We start from the raw sequence: 27,999 nt of genomic DNA, 5'->3' as shown, positions 1-27,999 counted from the left end.
GGGGGGCAGGATGGGGCTAGCACAGCCCTCCATGAAAGAATGAGACAGACAGCCAGCACAGTCCCACCCACCCCATCCCTGCTCTCTGCTAACTTCTCCTGCACCCTTCAGATTTCTTCAGACCATCCCAGAGGCTGAAGCTCTCTCCTCTCTTATCCCAAGGTATGGGGTTTTTGTTTTTTAACCTGCCTCCTCCAATAACGCAGCCTGTACTATAGCACTGGGCTACCTAATCGACTACCTTAGATAAATTATCTAATAATGTATAATAATGTACAACCAGAAGCAAGTAGGTGTGACGTAGGTGTAGCATTGCATTCTTCAGTGGTCTTACATAGGACTGCAAAGCATTAAATTCAGCTCTGCTATACCTCTACCTATATAAAAGGCAGCATATTGTAAGATTCCGCTGTGGCTTAGAGATTATTAATAATAATAATAATAATAATAATTTATTATATCACAGACTCTATCTTATGCACATTTGTCAATTTCTTAAAGCAATTGCTAATACTATAATAGAGCTGTAATATTCTGATACATTGTTGAATGCACAGAAACAAGTTTTAATGATTATATTTGGCCTCTTGAAAGTCCATAGTGTGAGTCTGCCTGTGGGTCCGGAGGAGGAATCCCAACAATCCACTAAGAACACTTCATCTGTGATAGTGGAAGAGTCAGGAATGTGCAGATATGTCCAGTGTCCAGACTATCACATTGTGCTTTACATAGGACTGCAGGCAAACCTAGGACAAATGGCTATAAAGAAGTGATACATTCAAACCTGACACATTTTCTTTTATCTACTGCTAGATAGAGATATCTATTATTTATCTATTATCTATCTATCTAATATCTCTCTCTCTATCTATCTCTCTATCTATCTATTATCTATCTATCTATCTCTCTATCTATCTATGTATCCCATATCTATCTATCCCTCTATCTATCTATCTATCTATCTTTCTATCTATCTATTATCTATCTATCTATCTATCTCTCTATCTATCTATGTATCCCATATCTATCTATCCCTCTATCTATCTATCTATCTTTCTATCTATCTCTATCTATCTATCTATCTATCTATCTATCTATCTATCCATCTATCTATCCATATATCTATCTAATATCTATCTATTCATCTATCTCATATCTATCCATCTATCTATCCATATATCAATCTAATATCTATCTATTCATCTATCTTTTTTCTTCCTTTCTCCGTTTTTCATTCTTTCTTTCTTCTTTCTTTCTTTCTTTCTTTCTGTTTTTCTTTCTTTCTTTCTATCTACAGTAGCATTTCATGATGTTTTTCATTTTTCTTTTTTGTTTGTTTGTTTCTTTCTTTCTAAAATAGCTTGTCATGATCTGTCCATCCATCCATCTACAGTGTCTATCTATCTATCTATCTATCTATCTATCTATTATCTATCTATCTATCTATCTATCTATCTATCTATCTATCTATCTATCTATCTATCTATCTATAAAGAAAAAAATAGAAACAGCACCAGTAATGGAGTTAGGGTGCCAAGTCTCCAAGGCAAGGACCAAGCCTTGAATATATATAGAATAAATGACAGCAGCACACCAATTGAAAAAAGTCCTATTTAATAGCCCATAATGGCAATGTTTCGGCTGCAAGTGTGAGCTTGAGAGAAGCTCACATTTGGAGCCGAAACGTCGCCATTATGGGCTATTAAATAGGACTTTTTTCAATTGGTGTGCTGCTGTCATTTATTCTATCTATCTATCTATCTATCTATCTATCAATCTATCTATCTATTATCTATCTATCTATCTATCTTTCTATCTATCTATCTATCTATCTATCCCTCTATCTATCTATCTATTATCTATCTATCATCTATCTATCTATCATCTATCTATCTATCATCTATCTCTCTTTCTTTCTATCTTTCTATGTATCATCTATCTATCTATCCTTCTATCTATCTTCTATCTATCCTTCTATCTATCTTCTATCTATCTTCTATCTATCTATTATCTATCATCTATCTATTATCTATTATCTATCTATTATCTTTCTATCATCTATCTATTATCTATATATCTATTATCTATCTATCTCATTTATGTTTATCTATTGTCTATATCTGATGTCATAATTATTAATAATGTGTTATTTTGTCATGTTTTGCACACTATATGACAGTGGAAAACAACAGACCTGCAATAACAGCATAACAGTAAATCCCCAGATGTAGCAGTGCCGACTTTGTTATCTGTCTCAGCTCGTATTGATATCACAAATTCTTATCTCTGTGATTTTATGAAGAGATGCAGATTCTGACTCTGTTATTCCATGGAATTATCCCGGCACGTTAAACAATGAGCTTCGAATAGTAAAAATGACAAATGCAGCTCTGCTACATATAGTTAAGGAGAGTTGGGACAAGCAACATCTGTAAAAAGCAGAGTTGCAGCTGTTGATATAAATCCTGCGTGTCACTGCGTGGCAGGGTCCTGTATAGTCCAGAGGGGAAAAAGGGGTTAACACAAGCATTGTCTGCCACATAAGCAAAAGGGGTGGGGGAGGCTGGGTGGGAGAAAAGAGAGGAGGGGGTCCTGTTATGTGGGAGAGAGAATCAGCTCTGCAAAGTTGCTGGGAGCTCAGCTCCACCCTGCCTGGCTCTGCTCTCACATTACTCAGGCTCTGAGGAATGCTGGGCGCTATAGTAACACGGCCAGGTCCTCCTTCACCGGCTGATCACCATCATCATCATCTGGGATGTTCAGAGTAGTTGGTCTATCAAGGACGCACCTTTATAAAGTCTCTTAAAATCGTTTAAAAAAATGTTTTCATTACAAATGCCCTTTTAAATGCTTTGGACGCTTTTCTTTACATACGTTAATGGTTACCTTTAGTTATTAAAATTACACTCTGAAATCTTCATTCCTTTGTTCATTTTCAGACCCCTTGCATACAATTTGTAGAGTGATCCAAGTTCCAGATTTTTCTCGTTTGAGAGTGTCCCTCCCAGTAATGTAGGCTGGATGTAAGGTCTGTGTCTAATCAGGGTGCTGATGTCTTCATTAGTTTATATATCAGCACAGCTTCTATCCTGCACTGGGTTTTTCTCTGTGTGCTTTCTATAGCCTTTTGATCTGCCCTCCCTGAGACTGTATATGCTTCCTCCCCTGTCCACGTTATAGAGATCTGTGTACAACCATCTCACTGCTGCTATGTCGAACACTGAGAGCCTTTTGATCTGCCCTCCCTGAGACTGTATATGCTTTCTCCCCTGTCTACATTATAGAGATCTGTGTACAGCCATCTCACTACTGCTGTGTCAAAAACTGAGAGAAATGAGGTGAAGAGCAGAGAGAGCCCTCAGTGTCAGGAGAAGGAGCTCTGACAGATTTCTAATATTTACTCATTTCTAATATGATTTACAGACACTCCACAGCACCAAAATAGTAGATAATATTTAGAAAGTTGTTTAACTTTGCATTTAGGAAGCAAATAAACAACAAAAACTATGTGTAAATGGTCAGTGGTGGGGGCGGCGTTACACAGATTAGCTGGACTGGTCTGCACATGGACCTAGTCCTGTAGTGATAATCTCCTGCTGATAAAACACTGATTGTACTGAAACTACAGCAAGCTGCCAAACAAGTGACACATCACTGGAATTAGGCTCTCTGCCCCTATAAAAAGCTGCTCTCAGAATAAATAGCAAAATCCTGCTGATAGATTAGGTTTAAAGGGAGCGTGTCATCAGAAACAAATTATGTTTAAATCAAGTTTCGTTTCTATATTAGACATATTTAAAAAGTGGTGTTTTTTAGATTTCCATATTGATGTCTATATTTAAAAGAAGCCCCCCCTGAATTCTTGCAATTTTCACTTTGGCCACTAAGCCTAATTTTTGTCTTAAACTTCCTGCTCTGTAGAGATCACTTTTCAGCATCTCATTATAATCCAAGGCAGGATTACGATGAAACGTAGCACTAACATACAGATAGCACAGGATCAATAGGAGATGTTCACAATTTGCCTCCTCCCTCCCTGCACAATGGCCTCTGCACAGATCACCAAGCATGCGCACTACACTTTCCCATAAGACTTAAAGAATTTCTCTAGGATATTGCTGTCTATGGAAAAACTGAACTAATTAAAGCTTAGAGAGGACTTGTCATCAGGTCAAAATTGGACAGCTTTTGGTCTCATCCTATTCCCGTTGCTCCCCTAATTATGCTGTTTTTTTTTTTTCTTTTAAATACGCCATACGGTTCCAGAGATATGGACCTTTTTTAAACAGCTAATTTTATGGTCAAAGGGACGTGGCTCGCATGTAATTATGCAGAGCATCTAAAGACACGCCCCCGAGGATCCTGTGAGCCACGCCTCAGGCCCATATCTTTGAAACTATATGGCGGATTTAAAAAAAAACAAAAAACTAAATATTCAGGGGAACAATGGGAATAAAATAAAATAAAAAAGGGCCGCTTCTGACCTGCTGACATGTCATCCTTAAATAAAGGAAAGACTTGGGAAAGTATAAAACTATGACGAGAAGCAAATGTAAAACTTACTATTATCATATCTTATCTACTTGATCCCCCAACCATCCTCTCCCAGGACCAATTTCTGCTTTTTCTTTAAAATAATGTACAATTTGTAAGGGAAAATACCATTTATTCAGACAAATAAATTGTCATAATAATGTGTTTTTATCTTGTTAATTACGGAACAATTAATCCATTAAAGCTATTCCGTATTTACATAGATTTGCATATTTACCTGTTGGAAAATGAAAGATCAGTTATTAAATTTAGTACATAATGATGATGGTTTTAGCAATTTTTTTTAAGCAGTATTAAAAGTAAAAAAATAAGTTCATACTCATAATAGTAAAACACTCTACTTTATAAAGAAAGGATCTTCTTGGGGAACGTTATTATTATTTATTAAACCCTTTTTGGATTAAATTAGAATGAAAATCACGTGATTGTCATGGATTTGATTTTAGATATATACATTTTTCCTACAGCGGCCACTACTGGAGAAATGGAGTATTACGTGATGGTCACCTAAATGATTCTCTGTCTATGTAATTCATATATAGGGCTGGAAACACTCTCCCCAATCTGTCTAGCTGATGGGGCTGCTTTTCTAATAGGAAATATGGGAAGATATTGCTTTGGCGAGACAGCCCTTTAATTATTAACTGCCTCCATATTGTAAGTCAGCCAGTTCCTATTTACACTTAAAGGGGTTGTACCAAGTTGAAAAGTTATCCCTTATTCACTGGGGTCTAACCACTCGCTAGAACATCCAGGAATCCCTGAAGATTGTTGGGAGGTCCCAACGGATAGATCTCCAGCAATCAGGAAACTATCTCCTATCCCATGGATAGGGAATAACTTCCAAACTTTGTATAACACTTTTAATAAACCCTTTATGACCTATATGTTTAACTCTTCAGACAAGTAATCAGCAGATGACAAACTTATAAACTTTTCTACCAAAACTGTACACGGAAATTTTTGACATGGATTCATTCATTACTTGATATCGGACCAATAGCCACAATTCTAAAGTTGTTAGTAATTTTTCATAGTTTTCATAGCCTCTTGGACTTTTTTGGTATTTGTCTGACACTATGTCCTCATACCGCAAACTCCATAAAATATCAAATTAGTATCCTACATTTTCTTTATACAGCAGAACAACGCAAGCATGTGTATGACTGTGCTGAAAAAGCCTCCACGAGGTCCAAAAATTATCATGTGCCTTATTATTTTTAGACAAAACAACCCACATAAACTCAGAGATTGAGTAGAGACGAGCAGACCCAAATTTTAAAGTCCGGGGTTTGTAACGGAAGTGTCCAGTGCTGAACTCTGAACACAGACTTCTCCCGGAAGTCCGTTTTAATGTTCGGAATTCCGGGGAAAGGAAAGAAAGAGAGACCGAAGTTCGGGACAATATACATTTCAATGGGGTTCGGGTTCATGTTCAGGTAAAGTTCTGGTACCGGAACCGAACTTTGGACATAAAATTTGGTCGGGTACCAGAACCCGAGCTTCCACGAGTCCACTCATGCCTAAGATTGACAACTTCATTCTACCAACTAAATAATTGGGGTCCCAGCTTATGGACCCCACGGATCTAAACTTTTCAAGCCTCCTTATGATATATTAAATAAGATGTAACATAGATAAAACGGCACACAGCAAAATAACACTATTAGGAAAAATGGGGGTTAAAAGTGTTGTACAATTATTTGTTAGTGCATGTAATTAGGGCTATAAAGCAGTTTTGCAATTAGGTCTCATTAAATGTTTTGCAATTGAGTTTCATTAAAAGTTTTGCACAGTTTGACTTCTATAGCTTCGGTATTGCCCTATCGATTGCTGGCTGCAGAATGAGTTATCTGAGAATCAGTCAGTGAGCCCACTATGAAAGGGGACTGACGGGGAGTTTGTTGCTCTTTTATCTGTCTTTTTTATGACCACAGACCACATCAAAGTTGAATGTGCAGGGAACCAAAAATCCTGTAAAAGTCAAAAGGTAAAATAAAACTGTCCCCTAAACTGGACAACCCCTTTAATGTAATCTCGCTTGTACATAGGATGCTTATGTAATAGCAGTCCGAGAATAGGGGTTTTTCCTCAAGTCTCCACTTACGCAGATGCCACGTTCCTCTGAATTTATGGCCGATGATGTCAGCGTGATGATCCCTATGTACACAGTCCCATTTCACAGGTGGATTTTATTCAGGCTTCAGACCAAGACAAATTTCCTGTTCCTTCATGCTTAGCTCAGGATGGCCGCCCCTGGGAGAACATAAGGAATGTACCAATATATTGAGCTATAAAATGTATAGAAAGTTCCATCATTTGTGCAAAACAGGATTTGAAGCCATGGAGAGCGTACGTAGCCTACTTTTTTCTTTTCTTAAAGGGATTGTCTCAATTACCTAAATAGGTAAAATTGCATAGTGCTTGTAAAACATGCAAATTTGTAATTTACCCCTTTCCTCCATTCTCAAGAACTGTCAGATATTTTATTGTATAGTTTACCACGCGTTGCCTAGATTACCGGCCAGGCTGGCCGGTTACATTGGCAAGGAGCACGCAGAATGAGCAGGCTGTATGGTTTATTGCTCGGAAGCTAGCTGGATACCTGAATCCAACCAGCCTGAGTCCACCTGTGCTAGGGGCGGTAAGTGGGCTTCTGTGCAAGAACAGTATGTGGGCCCTTTCCAGTCCATTAGTTCCTTATAATGCACCCTTTATGTACTGTTTTGGGGTAGAAGTGGCCCTTTTACCTCCTGGACTCTGGCGCAACTGCACAGGTTGCACCAATGGTATTTCCGCCCCTGCCCTTCTCCGATGTTGCAGAGGCAAAGTTACCTCTGCAAGCAGCATGGGAGAACATAATTTGGACCATGCCACTTGAAATGTCAGTCTTCAAGAGTACCCCTCCCCTAGTAAAGAAGGGGCCAGGAGTCTTGAGACAACCCCTTTACCATGACTCTAGACATAACAGATCTAGAGATTCCCCTGTAGACATGTCATTCGACAACTTTGTGCTTGTTCCATTGGAAAAAAAAACTTATGGCGTAGAGAAAATCTTTTCATGTTCCCTCTTCTAATTGTTCTCGGTATATAATGTCCAGTCTAGAACTTGACTCTCTCCGTAACTCCCATAGATTTCAATGAAGTGGTGCTCCCATCTCTCAGTTGACATCTATGGAAAGAGCCACAAACTTAAATTAGGAAATGGAGGTCAAAAGACCCCCCATTCTCCCAATAGGCGATGGTTTAATGCCTATTTAAAGGCAGTCTGTCAGTCCAAATTGACAGTATATACTAAGCTCATAGCCTGATACTATGTGACTGCAGACTTGTGAATCCTCATAACGAGTGCACTGCACGCTGTGAGCATTCTCCGGGGTCGGGAGCAGCGAGCACGTGACAGCAAGTATGTTATTTGCATACATGCAATCACGTGCCAACTAGACATGTGTGGCCTCACTCAATGCAACTGTATTGAGCGAGGTTGGAAAAGTCTAGTCGGAATGTAGCCGGAAGTATGCAAATCACATACTTGTGGACACGTGACTGCCTGCTCCTGGTGATGGCACCGGAGAGTCCTTACAGTGTGCATGATGGGAGGATTCACAAGTCTGCAGACTTGTAGACTAAGGCTGGACAACCCCTTTAACCTGCTGCCAAAATTATCTGACAGCACAGGAGGATCGGGGGAACAAATTGGCGGCGCCTGATCCTAATCTTCTCCCGATCATCTGTTATGATATAGAGACTTACTGCAGAACTATCAAACGACGATCAGTGGCTGATTATATATTTGTGTCTTAAACCCTCTCTTCCCACATGATGGATCAGACATATTGAAATCTAGCATGCCCAATCTCTCTTTCTACTGACATTTGCAGTTGAAATGTATTCAGTATTAACTTATCCGAGAGCATTTATAAAACGGAAAAACATAATTAAAACTTCCTTTCCGTGACTCGATGCGAGACTCATTGACCAAACCGGTCAACGGCAACAGTTGCTTCATCTTCCATGATGAATCCGGCCAATGTGTATTTCTCTGTCCATGAAATGTACTAAGTAAAATCTTTCCAGATGCAGATGAGGCCGTAGAAGAAGTCTCTTTTCATAAACTTAGTTTACTCTTCTGAAATAAACTTGTTTTTTCCTTTGCTGTGAGATCACGACGAGCTGAGGTTTGTTTGCTACAGGACACATTTCCCTCTTTGGAGCCTTCCAACCAAAATACATTCGGTTCTGTACTTCTGTGTCCATGGGTCCATTGATATGTTGGGGGGGTGGGGTCAATAAAAAAAAATAGGGGTCACTTCATTATGGTCTCCCATAGCATCAAAAGCCTAACGAGTAGGACTCCCATCACATATATTTACATAAATATGATTAATATATTTTTGGAAAAAAGTTTTAGTTTTACTTTTCTACTTTTCTACATTTTGCTTTAAATGTTTTTGAGTCTCTAAATTATATTATTTCCCTAAATTATTATATTATTATTATATATTATATTTATTTATTATTTATATGTATTATATTATCAATTAATATTATATTATATTATTATACATATTATTATATTTATTATATTATATATATATGTAATTATATTTATTATATTATATTATGCATCATATTATTATTGTATTATTTCCCTAAAATCCTAATAAATTAGCAAGGAGCCTGTCATCAAACAGCCTGAATATATAGGGGGCCACCGCAATCGTCTCAGCCCGGCTGTTGCTTTTGGTTAGTGAAAGTGTTTTCACTCTCTGATCTGAAATACGACTAAATAATCCTGTTTATTTTTGAGCTGAGGACATAAAAAAATGTACTCCCAGCGTGCGTGTGCCGAGTGCCAGGAAATGTCCAGAAAAACATGGTTCCCCCGGCCTGTGCAAAGCCTATCAGGGCATCTGGACCAAAGAAAGGCTGCCAAAAGTGGCTGTACTTTTCCACCCGACACTCATGAAAGCCAAAAAGGCTGAACTGACCCCCAACCTGAGACAGTGCACAGAAGGGGAAACCATGGCCAGGAAATAGAATGAAAGGAAGTTTTTTGGCCGACTCCATCTAACCACTTTACGGAGTGCACTGGGAATGAAAATGAACTTTTTGTAGGTCGATCTATTTGAAAGCCTTATGATAAAGTATAAAATAAAATAAAAAAAACCCTCTTATTTAAAGAGATATTTATAAAACAAAAAATTGTTCCCTATCCATAGGAAAGGGGATAAATTGCTGATCACAGGAAGTCTGAAAGGTGGGACTTCCAACCAGGGTTGGACTGGCCCACCAGAGAACCGGAGAATTCTCCGGTGGGCCCTGGCTTCTCCTTCAGGAGAGTTCATAGCACAAACCTTGCAGCTGGCAGCTGCTATGGGGCTCTTGAGTGGGGGAGAAAGGTGGGCCCTCAGACTCAAATCCTCTGGTGGCCCCAATGTTCTTCAGCTTGACACTGCTTCCAACGATCATAGAATCATAGAATCATAGAATGGTAGAGTTGGAAGGGACCTCCTGGGTCATCTGGTCCAACCCCCTGCTCAAAGCAGGATTCACTAGATCATCTCAGACAGATGTCTGTCCAGCCTCTGTTTGAAGACGTCCATTGAAAGGGAACTCACCACCTCTCGTGGCAGCCTGTTCCACTCATTAATCACCCTAACTGTCAAAAAGTTTTTTCTAATATCTAATCTGTGTCTCCTCCCATTTAGTTTCATCCCATTGCTTCTAGTCTTTCCTTGTGCAAATGAGAATAAAGATGATCCTTCTACAATGTGACAGCCCTTGACATATTTGTAGACAGCTATTAAGTCTCCTCTCAGTCTTCTTTTTTGCAAGCTAAACATTCCCAAATCCTGCAACCGTTCCTCATAGGACATGGTTTGCAGACCAGTCACCATTCTGGTCGCTCTTCTCTGAACTTGCTCCAGTTTGTCTATGTCTTTTTTAAAATGTGGTGCCCAAAACTGTACACAGTATTCCAGATGAGGTCTGACCAAAGAGGAGTAAAGACCGATAATGACTTCACGTGATCTAGACTGTATGCTTCTGTTAATCCCAAGATCGGGGCTCTGGAACTTCAACAACAGGATTCTGGAGCCCGATCCTGAGGTTTGATGGCTGAACCTCCGCTCTACTTATTGTCGATGGGACTGTCAAGTACACCAATATCTGTCAAACCCATAGATAATGAGTGAAGCAGGGGTCAAGGATGCCCACATCCTCTGCATTTAGATCAAGCTCATTCTTAGAGTACCAGAGCCCCGATCTTGTGATCATTTGTGATCCCAGGGTCGGATCTCCAGCAATCAACAAGTGATCCCCCATCGCACAGATAGGGAATTTTATTTTTTTTATTATTATTAACCCTTTAATCAAAAATGATGCAACATATAGGGGAAATCTGAAAAAAATAGGAACGTTCTACTGTGTAATCCTAGAGGTGCTCAGAAGTAGGATGTAGTCTTCAATGAATAGGAAAAACTTCGGCACTCTAACGACAGTTGAGGAAGGTAACTTTATTAAATCGACCCATATAGGAAAACAGATTACATCATCCTGTAACATATAGGGGGACATTTGTCATTGCTTATGTGGCAAAAATTTTTCCCTGATGAAGAAGCTATATGCTTCGAAACGCGTTGATTATTAAACCATTTACAATTAGATTGGCATCCTTAATTCTTCTTCCTACGGCAGCTCAGAATAAACCTATTTGTTTCTCCATGATCGAAAATTTTTGAAAAAACGTACACAATTTATTAGTACTGTGGCGCCCAGCTGCGCTTGGTACCACAGATCCTGGAAGGGTGCATGAACGGATTCCTCCACAAGAGGCCCCCACAGCATACACACTCCTCCACCTTCCACCTCAGACCACCAGAGGGAGCCCGTTAGGGATATAAATAGGGAAGGTGGAGCTAGGCAGCTCAGTCTGGAGTCGACAGAGAGTCCAGGCTGGAGCCGACAGAGAGTCTAGTCTGGAGTCGACAGAGAGTCTAGTCTGGAGTCGACAGAGAGTCTAGTCTGGAGTCGACGGAGAGTCTAGTCTGTTGAGAGAGTTCCTTCAGTAGTTAAGCCTGAGAGAGGTCAGCCTGCAGTGGAGCCCAGTCCAGACTCAGTTGTAGCTCAGCATAGTGAGCTTAAGGTGTGCCGACGCCATAAGAGCGGTGAAGCGCGGCAAGCTGCCGCTAGTGTGTATAGCCTAGTGAGGGCCCCGAGTAGGCCGAAGGCTAGAGGAGTGAGTAGCATTGGGGGCAGAGGAGCTTAATTAGCTCACCCCAGAAAACATATACCGGACACCGGGTCCACGTCTACAGGGTCGTATACCCCCCTGTAGAGACAACCGGAGACTTCAAGTCCCAGGAACACCAGAGAGCTGATACGTAACAGAGCCAGAGTCACGGAGGCCCCGCAAGCTGGGAGCGCGTACTCCAAGAGAAGGCCCTACCACAAACTCAGCTGGTGCAGAACAGAAACCAAGTTAGGCCTAGCTTCAGGCAGGTCAGAAACTTACAGGAGGCCCTACACCCACTCACTGGGGAGGATCCTGAAATGCACCCTTCACCCTACAGTGCTCCGGAGTGTGCCTGAACTTCCATCAGTAAAAGGTACTGAAGTGACTATCGTGTCTATCCCTGTTCTTGCTCCGACCCGGCTGGGTCCCACCTGTCCTGGATCCTTACATCCCCGCTGCCCTGAGGCCTAGCTCCACCTGTGGGGAGCTATACCATCAAGCTGCCTTATCACCGGCCTCAGTGAACTGCCGCAGCGCTGGTGATTCTCACCAGATACCACAGGTGGTGTCACGAACTTTCATATAATTAACAAATCCCCTTTTAAAAGAGAGGCCTAGAGTACGAGCCCGGTAGCCGACTACCGCGACATCCCCTGAAACTATCAACGAGGCCCGGGCGCCGAGTCCTCCCCATCCCCTGGGCTCTACAGTATCATGCGAAAACTGATGAGAAAATAAGGAATGTTTAATCTTTTAATATGACAACCTATTTATAAAATTTCGCAAAAAAGTTGCATGTTCTAGACAGGTTATAGCTGTCTGAAAAAAAAGTAATGGAACAAGAACATTTAAACATTTTAAGCCTTTTTAAATCTGCATAAAAGGTCACAATTTGTGAAAAATTCTACATTAGCGTTCAACATTTGACACAATGGCCTCCATCTAGTTTCTAACATTTGGATGTGTACTAGTTAACATGATGAATAGTTGCAATTTATGCAAAATTTTCACTTTTAGATAACATTGGAAAGTGCCTAAAAAGTTAAGGTGCATCATTAAGGCGCAACTGGCTAGAAATGGAGAGGCTGAGTTGAAGTGTGCTGAAGAATTGGTGTAAATTATGTAATTTCAGATGAATATGAGCCTCAGTGGTTAATGAAGTGTTGGGAACACTCTCAAAGAACGTTTGCCGTAAGAGCCCCCATTCATACACATTCGATAAAACTCAGCCAAACCTGACAATTTCGGCAGGGTCATCCGATCCTCTAATGGGGTATTGGGGCCTCCCGACTCGACCCTGACAGGTGATGTCGGAGGAAGAAGGATCCCAGTGTTGGAATCTCAGTGGACGATCCTTTGGTTTGGTGGGGTAATTATCTGATGCCAGGGAGAACACAAGAGCGCTCTGCTGAGTCGGAAGAGATATCTGTTGGCCGAACCATCATTATCTAGTGTGTATGGCCAGGCTAAGTTAAAACGAAAATAAAAGAAAACTAAAACTCCTATGATAATTTTTACTGTCAAGCACAGGGGACTGATGGCCATGTTTTTTTAAAGGGGTATTCTCAAATTTGGAAGCGTGGGGCAGAATGTTGAGACCCTATGGATCTCGAGAACTCTTAAGAGCTCCAGTGCTTTGAATGCTGAGCTCTGCATAACCCCGCCCACACCACTGATTGGCAGCTTTCTGTGTACACTGTGCAAAGGCAGAAAGCTGCCAATCAGTGGTGGGGGCGGGGTTACACAGATTAGCCTGACTGCTGTGCACATGACACCTAGTCAGGCAGTGATAATCTCCTGCTGATGAAACACTGATTGTATTGAAACTACAACACTCAGCTGCTCTCAGTTTAAATAGCGAAAACTGTTGACAGATTCCCTTTATCCTGAAGGTGATCCCCTTGTTACCCAGCATTACTTGAAATCATGCTACAATTCCAAATTCTGCTCTTGTATCCGTTAGGACTTGTTTCATGCCCTGAGTGACATGCCTGTACTGTTTTGTCTTTGACATTTGTGCTTGTGATCCCCCTAGGATCCTACTCCGCTAATATCACACTCACAGGGTCCAGGAAAGATCCAAACAAACGTCTATTTTTTTTCCAGTGAGAACATTTGGGTAGATCCCACTCCAAGTTTTGCTGGAATATTAGAACAACGTTTTTCGTTTGATCAAACAAAGTTTCATGACATTAAAAAAGTTGTCCAGGACTTTAACAATGATGGTCTATCCTGGTCATCAATGTATGATCCGTGGCGGTGCGACACCCGGCACCCTCGCCGACCAGCTATACCCGTGTCAGCGGCAGCCGGAACTGCTCAGTTATGGAGCTGTACAGCACAGCTCCATCAACTGTATAGTGGCCGCAGTCAGGTATTGCACATCCATCCCCCATTCAACTCAATAGGGGGTGGATATGCAGTACAGCTCTGCGGCCACTATTCTGTTGACTGAACTGAGCTCCGCAACTGAGCAGTTCCGGCCACCACCAACACTGGGAACAGCTGATCAGCGAGGGTGCACGGCCACAGATCACACAGTGATGACCTTTCCTAAGGATCAATGTTAAAGTCCTGGACAACTCCTCTAAGGATATGTTCATACTTGGCGTCACTGTGTTGCGCTTTTGCTGAGTAAAATATGCAGCGTTTTACAGTGCGAGGAAAATGAATGAGATTTCTGAAACTCTCCTGCATGTGATACTTTTTAATTCCTTGCTTATATTAACCATCGAAGAATTTTTTCAGATATCGAAAGGTACGTTCTTTCAGCGTGTAAAAACGCAACAAAAACACGAATATTTTCCGCGGCATTTTTTTTTCCAGCCAACACTATGGTTTTTGGTGCAGAAAAATCAGCTTCAATTACGCCACATGTAAACATACCCTCGTTCAGATGAGAGTATTAAACGGGCACTTGGGGCCCATGTGCACCATAGACTGCACCCATTATAAGCCAATGTTCCAGTGCAACACAGTCAATCTTCCACATGGACCATCGGTCTGATTTACGGACCGGACTAGTGCATGTAAATAGAAAACAGTTCCTGCACATGGAGCCAGTATCATCTGCAATTTCGAGTTTTAGCACGGTCATCTGAACCCGGCTTTATAGCTCATCTTATTATTATGACTGATAAGATTGTTAGATCCAGATTGTTGCAACCTCCAAGCATAGAATTAAATTTCAGTGTGTGCCCAAAATAATAACCAAATAATAACCATTATTACACACATTTGCTTTACATGTCACAATTGACTTGAACTTTTCATTTTTTCTTCCAGATCAGGTAGCACAATGAGAGTCTGGATCTTCTTCGTCTTGTGCCTGGCTGGCAAAGCACTAGCTGCACCTGTAAGTGACCATTTACATACCATGAAATCAATCTCTTTCTTGACCCTGATATACTTAAATACAGTTGAGGAGGACAACGTCAACATAGTCCTACAACATTGATCCAGAGGATCTTATCCACTGTTCCCGGTCCCTGTTCTGCTGTGGACCAGTTAAGAAGGATGGAACAACTTAATGGATCAAGCTAAGCTTAGCCGTTTTCTCAAAATGTACTAAATAATACGAGACCTGACAAATGCAAGAGGTCTCATTTATAGCAATTCCAAATGATAGATGTAGATGCCACTTTGGCTATTTTAAGAACTCCCATAGAATTCATGCATATGCACCGCCATTTTTCCATTCTCGGCAGCACAAGTTGAGATGTTCTTGAGATGTGTGTAGGTTCCAGAGGTGGGATGCAAATTTTTCAGACATTTATGGCGTATTCTGTGGATATAAATGCCCTTTTTAGGTCTCACCCATTAAGCTAAGCCTTCGTCCATTGCTGATCATGGATTGAGCCAAGAGAGAAAATGTCCTGCTTTGGGATAGGTTTTCTTGCCTTCCCAAAATGGCATAATGTGCTATGTTTAGTGCTAGGTTTGTGGCAATTATGTGTCACACTCTTTTTGGTCTTTCATTTTGCTGTCTAGTTGATGGAAGTATTTGTGGAACCTCTGTGTTCACTAACTCAGTTCTCTTTTCTTTAAGCAGCAACAGGATGCTTTGCCAGAAGAGGAGGAGGTGATAGAAGATGTTGTGACTGAGGTGAGATAACGTAATCACCTTAAACCCATTAGATATCATTCTGCCGAATGATTGTTCAGCTGACAACTATATCTCCCTACTCCCAGGATTGCTCATCTCAGATTAGCACTCCTGTTTTCTCTACGAGAGTCACCGTCAAACTCCTCTGGGGGCAACTTATCTCAATAGAGTTGGCCAATGAAGATCCAATGTGTGGGATCCTTCCCCAACATCATCTGTTGGAGGAGAGTCCAGAGACTCCCATACAGCTTAGACTTCTGGCTGATCCTGCCAAAATTGGCTGAGTTTAGCCTACTGTGTATAGAGGCATTTATATCATTGAATGACCAAGAACTTGTCGCTCATCTTCCGTTTACAGGAGACAGAAGTCGGAGTAAACCCCGTGCAGATAGAAGTTGGAGAGTTTGATGAAGCAATAGATGAGGAAGAGGATCCCACCACACAAGAAAGTAAGGATTGCTTTCAGCTGATACTAAAGGTATCCATAGTTGTTCGTGATAGCTTGTACGGCCAACAGCTTTTTCTCCAGAATCCTCCATACACATGAACTCTTAGTGTGGAATTGATTGCTGCCAGACACCTCTGGTGGTGGCTTATTTCCCCTACACAGAAAAGGATTGAAATCCGACACAATCTTTTTTTTTCCTCCAACATCGTCTGTTTTGAGGCCCCCATAAACATAAAATTCAGCAGGTTCAGCCAACCTTAATAAGTATGGGAAGCTTAAGACTGTTGTTATATCACCCCTCCAAGAGCATCCAGGAGGCTCCTCTAGAATGGTGAGACCCCCTGGGCTTTCGGAAGAGCTGGCAAATATCCCAGGAGCTAATGAAGTCTCTCAAAGCCTCCTGGAAACCAATAATTCTTGTACTCCTTGTATTCCTGTTTCCAGTTGTGTGGCCATGACTTCACAAATTGGTATGACTAAGGCTAGTATCTCATCCAAAAGAATTGGGACGATTATGTTAATCACACTCTGATCAAACTCTGATCTACTATTCAGAAGTCTGAAAGCTGGGAAATGACTCCGCTTTATAGATTCTTTATAAAACTTTTTTTTTCCCCTTAGATCCTTGCCTAAATCATCACTGCAAGCATGGCAAGGTGTGTGAAGTAGACGAGAGCAACACTCCGATGTGCGTGTGCCAAGACCCATCTACCTGCCCTGCAAGTGTAGGCGAGTTTGAGAAGGTACGTCTTCATATAGATCTTGTAGGTCACAGAGCACTCAACTCCATGAATGGAAAAATGGATTTAGGACAAGCCATCTTAGAGTTCATAGACCTCAAAACTTTGGTGGGTCCAAAGTTTAGATTTGTTTAATAGTTGGAAAGTCTTGAGCACTGCGGCAAATTTCATTAAATAATGAAAAAAAAAGAAATCCATTAAAGTCGTCCCGTTGTCAGATTCCGTTTTGGGCCTGAAGCGATGTATTCAGAGTATTTGCACATTCCAGGATAGGGGTTGTCTGAATATGAATAAGAGGGAACTTTAGGGGACAAGTTTCTACACATAATATCAATGAGTACATGCAAAAAATTATTTATTTGTATTATTGCTATTGGAAACTTCATTGTCATCTGTGTACAATTCTTCCAAGCCCTCATAATCATCATATCCATTGAAAGGAAATAATCTATTGATTATATTAAGTTTTTATATTAAACATATATATTTTTTTAGTTGCTGATTTTTTTTTCACTTTTTTTCTTTTCGTGATCTAAATAAAAAAAAAATCCTGAAATCTTCCTGTTCTTTCTTTGGCTACTAAGCCTAATAGTAGATTGACGTTTCTAGTTCATTTTTCAGGAGTTTTTCCATTAACAGAAATGATTACAATGGCATGTATCACCTCCTTGCAGACAACATAGGATCCACCATTCACAATAGGTGATGTCACAACTCACCTGCTCCCCAGTGGCATAACTAGAATCCAATGGGCCAAAATTTGGACCTAGGCCTCAACTAGCATGTTGGGCAGATAGACGGACCCCTGTAACATTGTCCTCCGTCCTGGCCCCGTTCCTGTAATAATGTACCCCTTGTTATAATAATGTCCCCCATCTTGGTCTCAATCCTGTAATAATGTACGCCTTTTTGTAATAATATCCCCCATCTTGGCCCCAATCCTGTAATAATGTACCCCTTCTTGTAATAATGTCCCCAATCTTGGCCTCAATCCTGTAATAATGTACCCCTTCTTGTAATAATGTCCCCAATCTTGGCCCCAATCCTGTAATAATGTACCCCTTCTTGTAATAATGTCCCCCATCTTGGCCTCAATCCCATAATAATGTTCCCCTTTTTGTAATAATATCCCCCATCTCTAACACATTTAAAAAATGATCCTTCTTACTTGTAGATGCTCCTGGAGCAAGCAATGTCCTCTTCCTTCTCCACAGCTGATGTATTGGGGTGGGGTAGGGTGCATGTGGCAGTGATGTCATGCCCCGTCCTTGATTGGCACGTCAACATCAGCTGCCGGCCTCTGATTGGCCTGTATAGCTATTGTGGTGCAGGGAGCCGATGGCTCTCTGTGCCCCGATGCATTTCACCTGAATGTGCATTCAAGGACGCACATTCAGCTAAAAACAGCACTGGCGATGGTGGGTCCACACGGACTCAGTCCCAGGCGAACCCTCTGTAACCCATATCGTTACACCCCTGTTCCTGCCACTATGCACAGTAATCTTAGCACAGGTCAGAGAAGATGTTCAAAAGATGACAGTAAGCATATCTACATTATTGCTGTCTAAGGATCCATTATGTACGGTCCGACCAGCAGCACGATACGACCACCGATCGGTAAACCTTAACCAATCAGTGGTCTCTTAAATGCCAGGTTTACATAGGCAGACCAAAGTAAACAATGCACACTGACCGATCTCTAATAGGTCGCTCAGTGTGAATAGGCTGATAGTTCTCGGCGGTGCAACTCCTGTTTACATGGGACGGCGCACCATCAAGAATGATGATGTTTGTCGATGCTCAAAATCCTGTTTACACTGCAAGATAATCGTGAAAAAAGTGTTTTTAAGAGCGCTCATTCACAATTATCTTTCAGTGTAGTTTCGCGAGGCTGCTGTAATGTAGATCTCTAAATGATGGATGGCTGTCTCATAATCATGGACCGAAAATAAAATAATAAAAAAAAAAATTAGAACATAAAAATATTACAAAACCATAATATGTTTGACTTTCTGGTTTATAATTTATTAAATCTAATACAGTATATGTGATACATTTCCGCCAGATTGATGCACACTAGGTCGGAAGAGACGTATAATTTAAAGAAACAAATGGGGAATAGAATACCGAAAAATGTTCCCAATTTATATTATACGCTTCCAAATTAACGTTTCGATTCCTTCAAACCCTTGGGGATGAAAGAACTTCACATATTCTTCCTGTCGCACTTACTAAAATGATTTTTTTTCTCATCCACCTTCTCTCGTAGGTCTGTGCCACAGACAACAAGACCTATGACTCTTCCTGCCACTTCTTTGCAACCAAATGTACCCTGGAAGGAACAAAGAAGGGTCACAAGCTGCACCTGGATTACATTGGACCATGCAAATGTGAGTGCCTAAGATCTTTATCCTCTTTACGCCAGTAATCTATCCCTTTTGTAGCAACCGATAGAGAATAGAGAAATCTGGCCAATGACTTTGCCAAATTGACCAATAAAAGATGATTTGATGAATATTTTCCAAAAGTAAAAGGGGTTGTCCAAGTAGACATCAACAAGTTATGGCTTGAATGTCCAGTTGGGTGGGGGTCCGGTAACAATTATCCCTGAAAGTCACTTGATAGAAGTACCATGCCACTTCATCTGCCAACAACCCTCTTCGGCTCCTTTTGGAGGCCAGATGGTCAAAACATTGAAGTCAACTGATAACTATGCCGTCTCTTAAAAGCCGCGGGGATTCAACGTAAGACAAAGTGGCCAAACTCTTAAATGATGGACAAGACTATCAATACTTTCAGTTGCATGAGTACAGTGGTCAGTTGAAGACTATAATGCTTCATTCCCCAATAATGAGTTTTGGTTTGTAGACCAAAATTACCAGAAGTAAAAGGGGTTGTCCAAGTAGACATCAACAAGTTATGCCTTGAATGTCCAGTTGGGTGGGGGTCCGATAGCAATTATTCCTGCCAGTTACTTGAAAGATGTACCATGCTACTTCATCTGCCAACAGCCCTCCTCAGCTCTTTTTGGAGGCCAGATGGTCAACCCATTGAAGTCAACGGATAACCATGTGGTTTCTTAAAAGCCGCGTGGATTCAACGTAAGACAAAGTGGCCAAACTCTTAAATGATGAGCAAGACTATCAATACTTTCAGTAGTTGCATGAATACAATGCTCAGTAAAAGACAATAATACTTCCTTACCCAATAATGACTTTTTTTGGTTTGTAGACCAAAATTACCACTGGGATCGAAATTTCCTGAAAATGTCCTGAGCTATTTAACCTAAGAATGATAGGGACACAATTGTGTTAGAATAAAGGTTCCACCTTCTTGATTGTACACGTAAGGCTCGCACTTTCCACTGATGGCCCTCGGGGGTCATTTCATTTTGGGTTGCTGGTTAGAGCATGTGAAGAACGATGACTCTTACAGCTGCGTGGAGTCAAATGTCTACATCCTGCTAGCTCAGCGCTCCACATGAACCTAACCAATGAGCATTGTAGTCTCCCCCAGGGACTAATTCCTCAGGTTCGCAGATTTGTTCTAGCCTGCAATGCAATGTTTTATGTGGAAAATCCTGCTCATTCTTTAAAAATAAAGCTAGAGCTGGTTTTATACATGAGCTTTCATCAATTCCAAGCTTTGAATATGAACATCCTCAGGGGTATTTTGTTTTTAACTTCTTGCAATTGGATTTCTATAGCAATTTTGTACCACTTGGCTTTTGAAGGCTCTTTGTTTCCCTGCACATTGCTGGCTGCAAGCCATCAGTGAGCTCCTTGAGTCTTAGAGGTACAAGTCTCAAGTCACATAGAGTGACTGCAAACTTGTACCCCAAGCCTGGATGACCTCTTTAATGATATTAGGGGTTGAATTAGGAATTACTCTAGGAGTCATTAGCCTGATATATTATTGCTGGTTAAGACTGTATGCAAAAAAAAACAAAAACAATACACATTTGAGATAAGTAAAAATTGTAACTATTGCTACAAATCAACCAAAAACAAATCAGACCCACAGATTAATCAGCACAAGACCAGGTCATGTTCCCCCATTCTTGACAAGGCATATCTTCTGGGTTTATTTCATATATGCGGTTTAAAGAGCTGTCATTTTTTTTCTCGTTCAGATAATCACTTTTATGTCATGTCATATTCTCTATTTTTTTGCTGATCTTGGTAGGAAAATAAGGGAGATAAGTGCCTCTTTTTCCTATTTTATGACCACAAAAGACCACTATAATTCATTTAAAAATGTGTTCCCCATTCTGTAATAATTATTTTTATATATCGGACATGTTTTTTTTTTTTCTAGTAATAGTAATTTGGATTGGCAGTGGCATTTTTGTTTATTTTTTACCTGCTGTTTTTATTTATTTATTTATTTATTTAATCATTTATTTTGTACAGTGTACCCCCCCATGAGATCATAAAAGAACGTTCAATGTATGTACCATAAATATTTAAATTTTTTCACCTTATTTTATTGTAACTGGGGCTGGTATATTAGCCCCAGTTACAAGGGAAATTCAGCGTCCTGGCCAATAGCAGAACTGACTGGGTCTCATATGACCCAGCAGCTCCTGCTCAATCATTATACACAGTGATCACGTGACCGCTGTGTACGTAGGAGGAAGCACCGTTAGTGCTTTCTATTACTGTACTCGCATCGCTTCTTTAGCACTGTGTATGGAGAAGGCTGAGATGATAATAAACCATTTCTGCCTTCTCTATGGGAAAAACAATTATAAATAACACAAGTGTGTATAACCACTAGCCCCTGTCTAAAATAATAGACAAGGGGCAACCTACCCAGAAGTTGATGATGAGAGTAAGACTCCCAGGAAAACTTATACCAATCACATTGCAAAAAAATAGTTGTCACATCAAGAAACCAAATGGTTAATAGAGTTCTAGAAATAATGCAGGTAAGACACATCAAGAAACCAAATGGTTAATAGAGTGCTAGAAATAATACAAGTAAGATACATCAAGAAACCAAATGGTTAATAGAGTGCTAGAAATAATACAAGTAAGATACATCAAGAAACCAAATGGTTAATAGAGTGCTAGAAATAATACAAGTAAGATACATCAAGAAACCAAATGGTTAATAGAGTGCTAGAAATAATGCAGGTAAGATACATCAAGAAACCAAATGGTTAATAGAGTGCTAGAAATAATACAAGTAAGATAGCTAGACCAATGTAAACATATACTGTATATCCACAAAGTTATGTGATGAAGGTAGCAAAATACTGATGAACATCCAAACATCTATGAGGAGGGTCAATTGTTAGTATCACCATTGCACACAGATACAGCTTTTATAAAGCGCCAGCCCCACTGGTTACGTGTAGTCTTCTCTCCGCATCCTTTTATGCCTTCGTTTTAACTTGCCGATGTATCGGTAAGTATGGCCATTTTCAGAGATGAAGTACATGCTCTAGAAAGGGGATTAAGTCTTGTGGTTCAAGAATGTCACTCTTCAAGGCTCACTTTTGAAAAAGATACTTCCCCTACAAGTGTCAACAGGCGGGATAATAGAAATTCCTGCTCTGACAAAGAAACCTCTGTGAAGTGTGAGAAGCTCCAGTAATTGACTTTTCTGCAACAAAGGCTGCCTTGTAAATTGGTCTTTCAGGCACATGAACAGTGCCAAAAGTTATATGGGTAAAGTGAATGGTGTTGCTCATCAAGTACAGGATTTGGGTTGAAGATTACATATGAAACCCAAGGACCTTTCATCGACTTCTCTGTCTAATTAGGCTAGATGCACACTCAACATAATCTTCTATAAACGTCTTCATACACATTAGACTAAAGTTGGCCGAACCCATCAATATCGGTGGGATTATCTGACAATCTAATGTATATGAGGGCCTCCCGACTGTCCCCTGACAGTTGAAGTTGATGTCAGAGGAGAGAACTATCGGCTTGGTGGAACGCCAACAGGATTGAGGGTGAAGATTATGTATGATCTTCTATTGTCTTCTCTTGTCCACTAAGCTAGATGTCGATCTCTAAGACTTTGGTGACTCCTTAAGTTCTCCAACCACATTAGACTAATGTCAGCCAACCCACCGGTATCCACTTGTTCAACCAACACTCTAATGTGTATAGGTGTGCCAGCCAACTAATTATACAGGTACATGTTGATCGGGCTTGTCCGATTTCGGACTGTTGAACGCTTTCTTCTCCCAGTAAGCTACCAGCAGAGATGTCTATCTGCGGCTTTCTCATAGAGAACAAAGAAGTGCTTGGCCCAGGGAGCCCACTTCTGTATGCGAAAGATGACTGAGATGGTTGTCAGCTGAACGATCGGCCGAATCATCATATGGCCGACAGCCATCTAATTTGTGTGGCTGGCATTAGCAAGGGCTAATTGGTCTTCACCAGAAGAGATGATGTTCCATCCTCCATCTTTACAGAACACAGCTACTTTTTAACTGAATGGTAATCTTTATTATTATTATTATTATTATTATTATTATTATCATTATTATTAGTATTATTATTAGCATTATTATTATTATACACATAGGATATGAAAAAGACCCTGGTGTCAAAAAAGATTGGCTCCAAAGATGGTTGTCTTTGCTGTACCTTTGAGGCTCATTATTGAGTCAGAGCCTGGGCCACTGGAGACTTCTTAGCTTCTTAGAGCACAACTTAAATGCCCATATTTGACTTAATTTCCTTCTTTTCCCACAGTCATTCCTCCCTGTGTGGACTCTGAGCTGAACGAGTTCCCCCTCCGCATGCGCGACTGGCTGAAGAACGTCTTGGTCAGCCTGTACGAGCGTGATGAGGACAACAACTTACTCAATGAGAAACAGAAGATAAGGGTAATGAAACAAAAATCTTAATTGCAGAGACTATAACTCTTGCTTTTCATTTTATCTATTGCACTAAATGTGTTTTTGAGCTATGAATAGCCATTTTTTTACCCAACATCTAAAGTTGCATCCCCATAGTCACTCGATGAACCAGGAAAAATAGTCTTGTTGGGTAGAAGAACTGGCCATAGATGTTATGATGATAAGTAGTGATTGTTACTGTCGTTAACAATAATTGTTGAATGATTTGTTCAGGTTCAACCTGGTCTTTTGGTTAGAAATCACGATCCAAAAATATTCTTACCCGTTATCGGAAAATCTAGTAGATACACCAGTCATAGCATAGTTTAGCATTATCTGAGATACATACATTTGGCAATGCTAATTCATAATACTTCTCCTAATTAATTTTCCTTGGAAAAAAATGTTTTGTGTTTTTCCTTCTTCTTGACAAGCATTCATGTTAAAAAGAAAATTGTGATGCTGAATGTATCTGGTCAACCATGGTCAATAATGGAAACAAATTGTGGTCAACTTTTTTTTCCATATCTAGCTCCAGAAGATGCATTTGCCACAATTATGAACTGAGGAACCTTCTAGATCCAATTTCTATGTAATAAGTAAACATTGAAGGGTCCTACAGCTCGCCTAGCTGGGATTTTTACAGTCATATCCCACAATAATGTACCAGATCAGGTTTAATTCCAAAACTCACAAGCCTAATGTTAAGTGCTCACGACTTAGCCCAGAATAAACAATGTATTTTGAACTTTCTTACTTCCCTATTAGCTAGTACATAGGCTATCCTCTACATCCCGGGTCAACAGTTATTCTTTTGTAGGTCAAATAATCCACTAATTACTCTGTCCTCTTTTTGCGGTATTTAGATTGACTAATATCATGTCCTTTCTGGAAGATGCATATATAGAGTAGTCAGACCATATTGTTATGGTGGGGTCCATGAAAGGGATGGGCTTTGCGTCAAACCATAACAAAAGCTGGAAGTAACTCTCATGAAGCGTAGGACATGTAATGCTTTCTTCTGACATATGTCCCATTATTGGGTTAGTAAAGGGGTTCCAATTGACCATAAACTGGAGTTTTGGGAATGTAGATAGAATCTGAAGGCATCTGTAGTAAAGTTAATGTGCCATGACATTGTCTTTGTAACGTGCCAAATGATGGATCTGCTTGCCCAGATCAAGACATAGATTGGTTTGCCTTTATAACTTATGGCTTTGTTGTACAAAACGAGAACATCCATAGACCAACTTGGTTGTACTTAGAGCAGTCATATCGAATCTCTAGTGTATGGCCGGCTTAAGAAAACATCAAATTAGCACTAGGAAGAGTGTTTATTTTTTGCATGGTTGACTAGTTGACAACTAAATAATATCATACGACATGACATCAATTAGAGAACATCCACAGAACATATCTCACTTTCCTACAGGTGAAGAAGATCCATGAAAACGAGAAGCGTCTTGAGGCTGGAGACCACCCCATGGAGCTGCTGGCACGTGACTTTGAGAAGAACTACAACATGTATGTCTTCCCCGTGCACTGGCAGTTTGGACAGCTGGACCAGCACCCCATTGATGGGTATGTATTGTGATTATGATATAAAACCACAACAATCATTATTTTTTTTTTTAATGAAGACAAAATACAGTAGCTTTGTTCTTAAGTGGTCTGATATTGAACATGACATGTGGGCCTATATTTGGATATTTTTGGTATATACCGTATTGTAGTACTGAACCAAACTTGTGCCACCTGTTATTAATTCCCTAAATAACCCATTGTTCATCTATTCTGCCCCTAGATACCTTTCCCACACCGAGCTGTCTCCTCTCCGCGCTCCTCTCATCCCCATGGAGCATTGCACAACTCGTTTCTTCGATGAATGCGATATCGACGATGACAAATACATTGCTTTAGATGAATGGGCCAAGTGCTTTGGACTCAAGGAGCGTAAGTACAAGTATCAGATAATTAGCGGATAAACATTATACACTAACATGAGAAGTACTAAAGTTGTATATAGCTCTATTCAATACATAAATTGTACAAAGCTGTAGCATAGCACCAATAAAAGCTTTTTGGGCCCTATTGTACCTTTGCAAGGCTTTTGGGCTCATTCGTTAAAACTGGCATTGTGTATGCAAGTCTTAATGAAGGGCTCGTTGGAGTATGATGTGCCAAATTAATTAAGAGGCACACACCACTAAATTCCTTCGGCACATCTTTTCATTGGCGTGCGCCTCCGTGTGCCTCACCAGAAATGCTACTCCAGTCGGGGACAGCCTTTCCTAGTCCCTCCCATTTTGGAGGAGCTGCTTCAAACTGACGTGAAAACTCCAAAAGTCTCCAAATTTTTGCCAACTTTGCATTGCACAAAAATTTTGTGACTTTTGAGAGCATTTTACACTGGTTTGCTGATGTAAAAGTTATGATAAATCGGCCTCTTTGTTTTTATAGAGGCATAAATGGGGTCTTTTCTGTTGGAATGGTATGAAATGTGCTTCCAGTAAAAAATCATGACATACTCCATCGGGTAACACAGTACGACCGAAGGCATCAGATAGAAGCACATGAATCTATATTTTCGCTAAATGGCACACGTGAAATTAATAGACAAAGTACAACACTGCGGCGTACATGAATCCTTGTGGCTGTTGGAGATTAAATCCAAGTAATGCACTGGAGTAGATCTTCAGATATGTGAATGGAGCATTAGTGCGCATGCTCCACCACCATGCGTATGCTTGGCAACATTTATTTACTTCTAAGGCTTAATTATCTCTGAATTAATGAAGTAAACGGAGCAATGGTCATGCATGTGCACTAATGCACCATTCGCGCAAAAGTCTTTAGGACCAAAATTATCAGGATTGGTGGTGGTCCCAGCCGTTGAACCCCCAGTGATTATACATTTATCACCTCTCCCATGGATAGATGATAAATGTATTTAATGGAAATAAGGGGAAATTTGCATTATTTACTACTCAAAAGCCAATGGTTGTTGGTTTTCTTGACCATGTATGAACCATCTTGGAGTCATGGCCAGCTTTTTTTTCCCCACTCCCCAATATTCTGAGTACTTGGCTCAGCCAATTGGGAGAGTGGAGTAATCAACACCTGACTCAACTCATCGGGTGATTGAATTCCAACCACCCATGGATTTTGGAAGAGATTTGGATGGTCAGCCAATAAAGAAACATAAGTGACACGCTCCATTTTTCATTGTCTCTTGCAGAGGACATCGACCAGAATATGATCATCTAAGCGACATCCGTGGATTTTTGTCTCACCTGAAATTATTTGTGTAATATTTTATTTTGTATCTCCTCTTTCACATTCTAGTTTGTAATATTTGTCTCTTGGGGGTTGGGCGGCAAAACAACAAAAAAATGGTGCTAACTTTAGAACAGATTTTATTAACGGTGCTGAGACCAAGGCAACAAGACGCATTAGCGCTTGAAGGAGATGACAGCGCGTCACCACTAGCTCGGAAATCCATTGTTTGACCAGATCGAATTTCTATCTTTCACTCTTTTCTAATGTTTCTATCTATCCAACTTCTGACTTTTTATCCCTCTGAACAAAGATGAATAGAGCGGCTTGCAATTCTAGCTTCAAAAGTCGTGTTGCCTATGTTCTCATTCTATTCCATTGCTACTCCCCCCCCCCCAAATGGAGTGTTAAAGCAGGACTTTAACCCCTTCCCTGCTGGAGTAGCCCCCCAAGTTTTGCCAAGAGACTCTAGCAATGGAGGGGTTAACCCCTGACTGGTATGCAGGGGTGGGTGGGTGGTGGGATTTGATTTGCGATGTGGCAGACTTCCATACCGGTTTGCTGTGGGGAGGTTCCATCAAGAGTGGTTCTCCTGGAATGTCAATGTTGATTTAGAGAGTTTGGCGTAACAATCGAAAACTGAGGCTCCTAAAAGAATAAAAAATTGAAAAGTATCTCCTTATATTTTGCATTTCCTGAAACTGCTTCTTGTCACGTGCTTTAATGTGTAGATTGAAATAAAACATCATGATTATGATAGATTCTTCTTACCCAGAA

At 40.5% G+C, this 27,999-nt stretch overlaps 1 protein-coding gene across 4 annotated transcripts; it reads left to right on the top strand.

Annotated features, from left to right (window-relative positions):
* Positions 1 to 9: 9 nt before the first annotated feature.
* Positions 10 to 27,999, top strand: SPARC (secreted protein acidic and cysteine rich). 4 transcript variants are annotated; one of them, XM_073649830.1, is made up of 11 exons: positions 129 to 162; positions 2,940 to 3,028; positions 15,077 to 15,146; positions 15,840 to 15,896; positions 16,255 to 16,345; positions 16,966 to 17,087; positions 19,354 to 19,474; positions 23,801 to 23,934; positions 25,379 to 25,527; positions 25,751 to 25,899; positions 27,185 to 27,999. In XM_073649830.1, the coding sequence occupies exons 3-11, from the start codon at positions 15,090 to 15,092 to the stop codon at positions 27,211 to 27,213; spliced, it is 909 nt and encodes a 302-aa protein (XP_073505931.1). In that variant the 5' UTR covers positions 129 to 162; positions 2,940 to 3,028; positions 15,077 to 15,089; the 3' UTR covers positions 27,214 to 27,999. The 4 variants fall into 4 exon arrangements, with proteins under 4 accessions (XP_073505930.1, XP_073505933.1, XP_073505931.1 ...); XM_073649833.1 differs by having other exon boundaries at positions 135 to 162; positions 15,843 to 15,896; XM_073649829.1 differs by lacking the exon at positions 2,940 to 3,028 and having other exon boundaries at positions 10 to 162.

This window comes from Phyllobates terribilis, unplaced genomic scaffold (genome assembly GCF_046119375.1).
Source record: "Phyllobates terribilis strain yellow unplaced genomic scaffold, ASM4611937v1 Scaffold_10__3_contigs__length_209671492, whole genome shotgun sequence".
NCBI classification, from domain to species: Eukaryota; Metazoa; Chordata; class Amphibia; order Anura; family Dendrobatidae; genus Phyllobates; species Phyllobates terribilis.
This window is presented reverse-complemented; position numbering and strand designations above follow the sequence as displayed.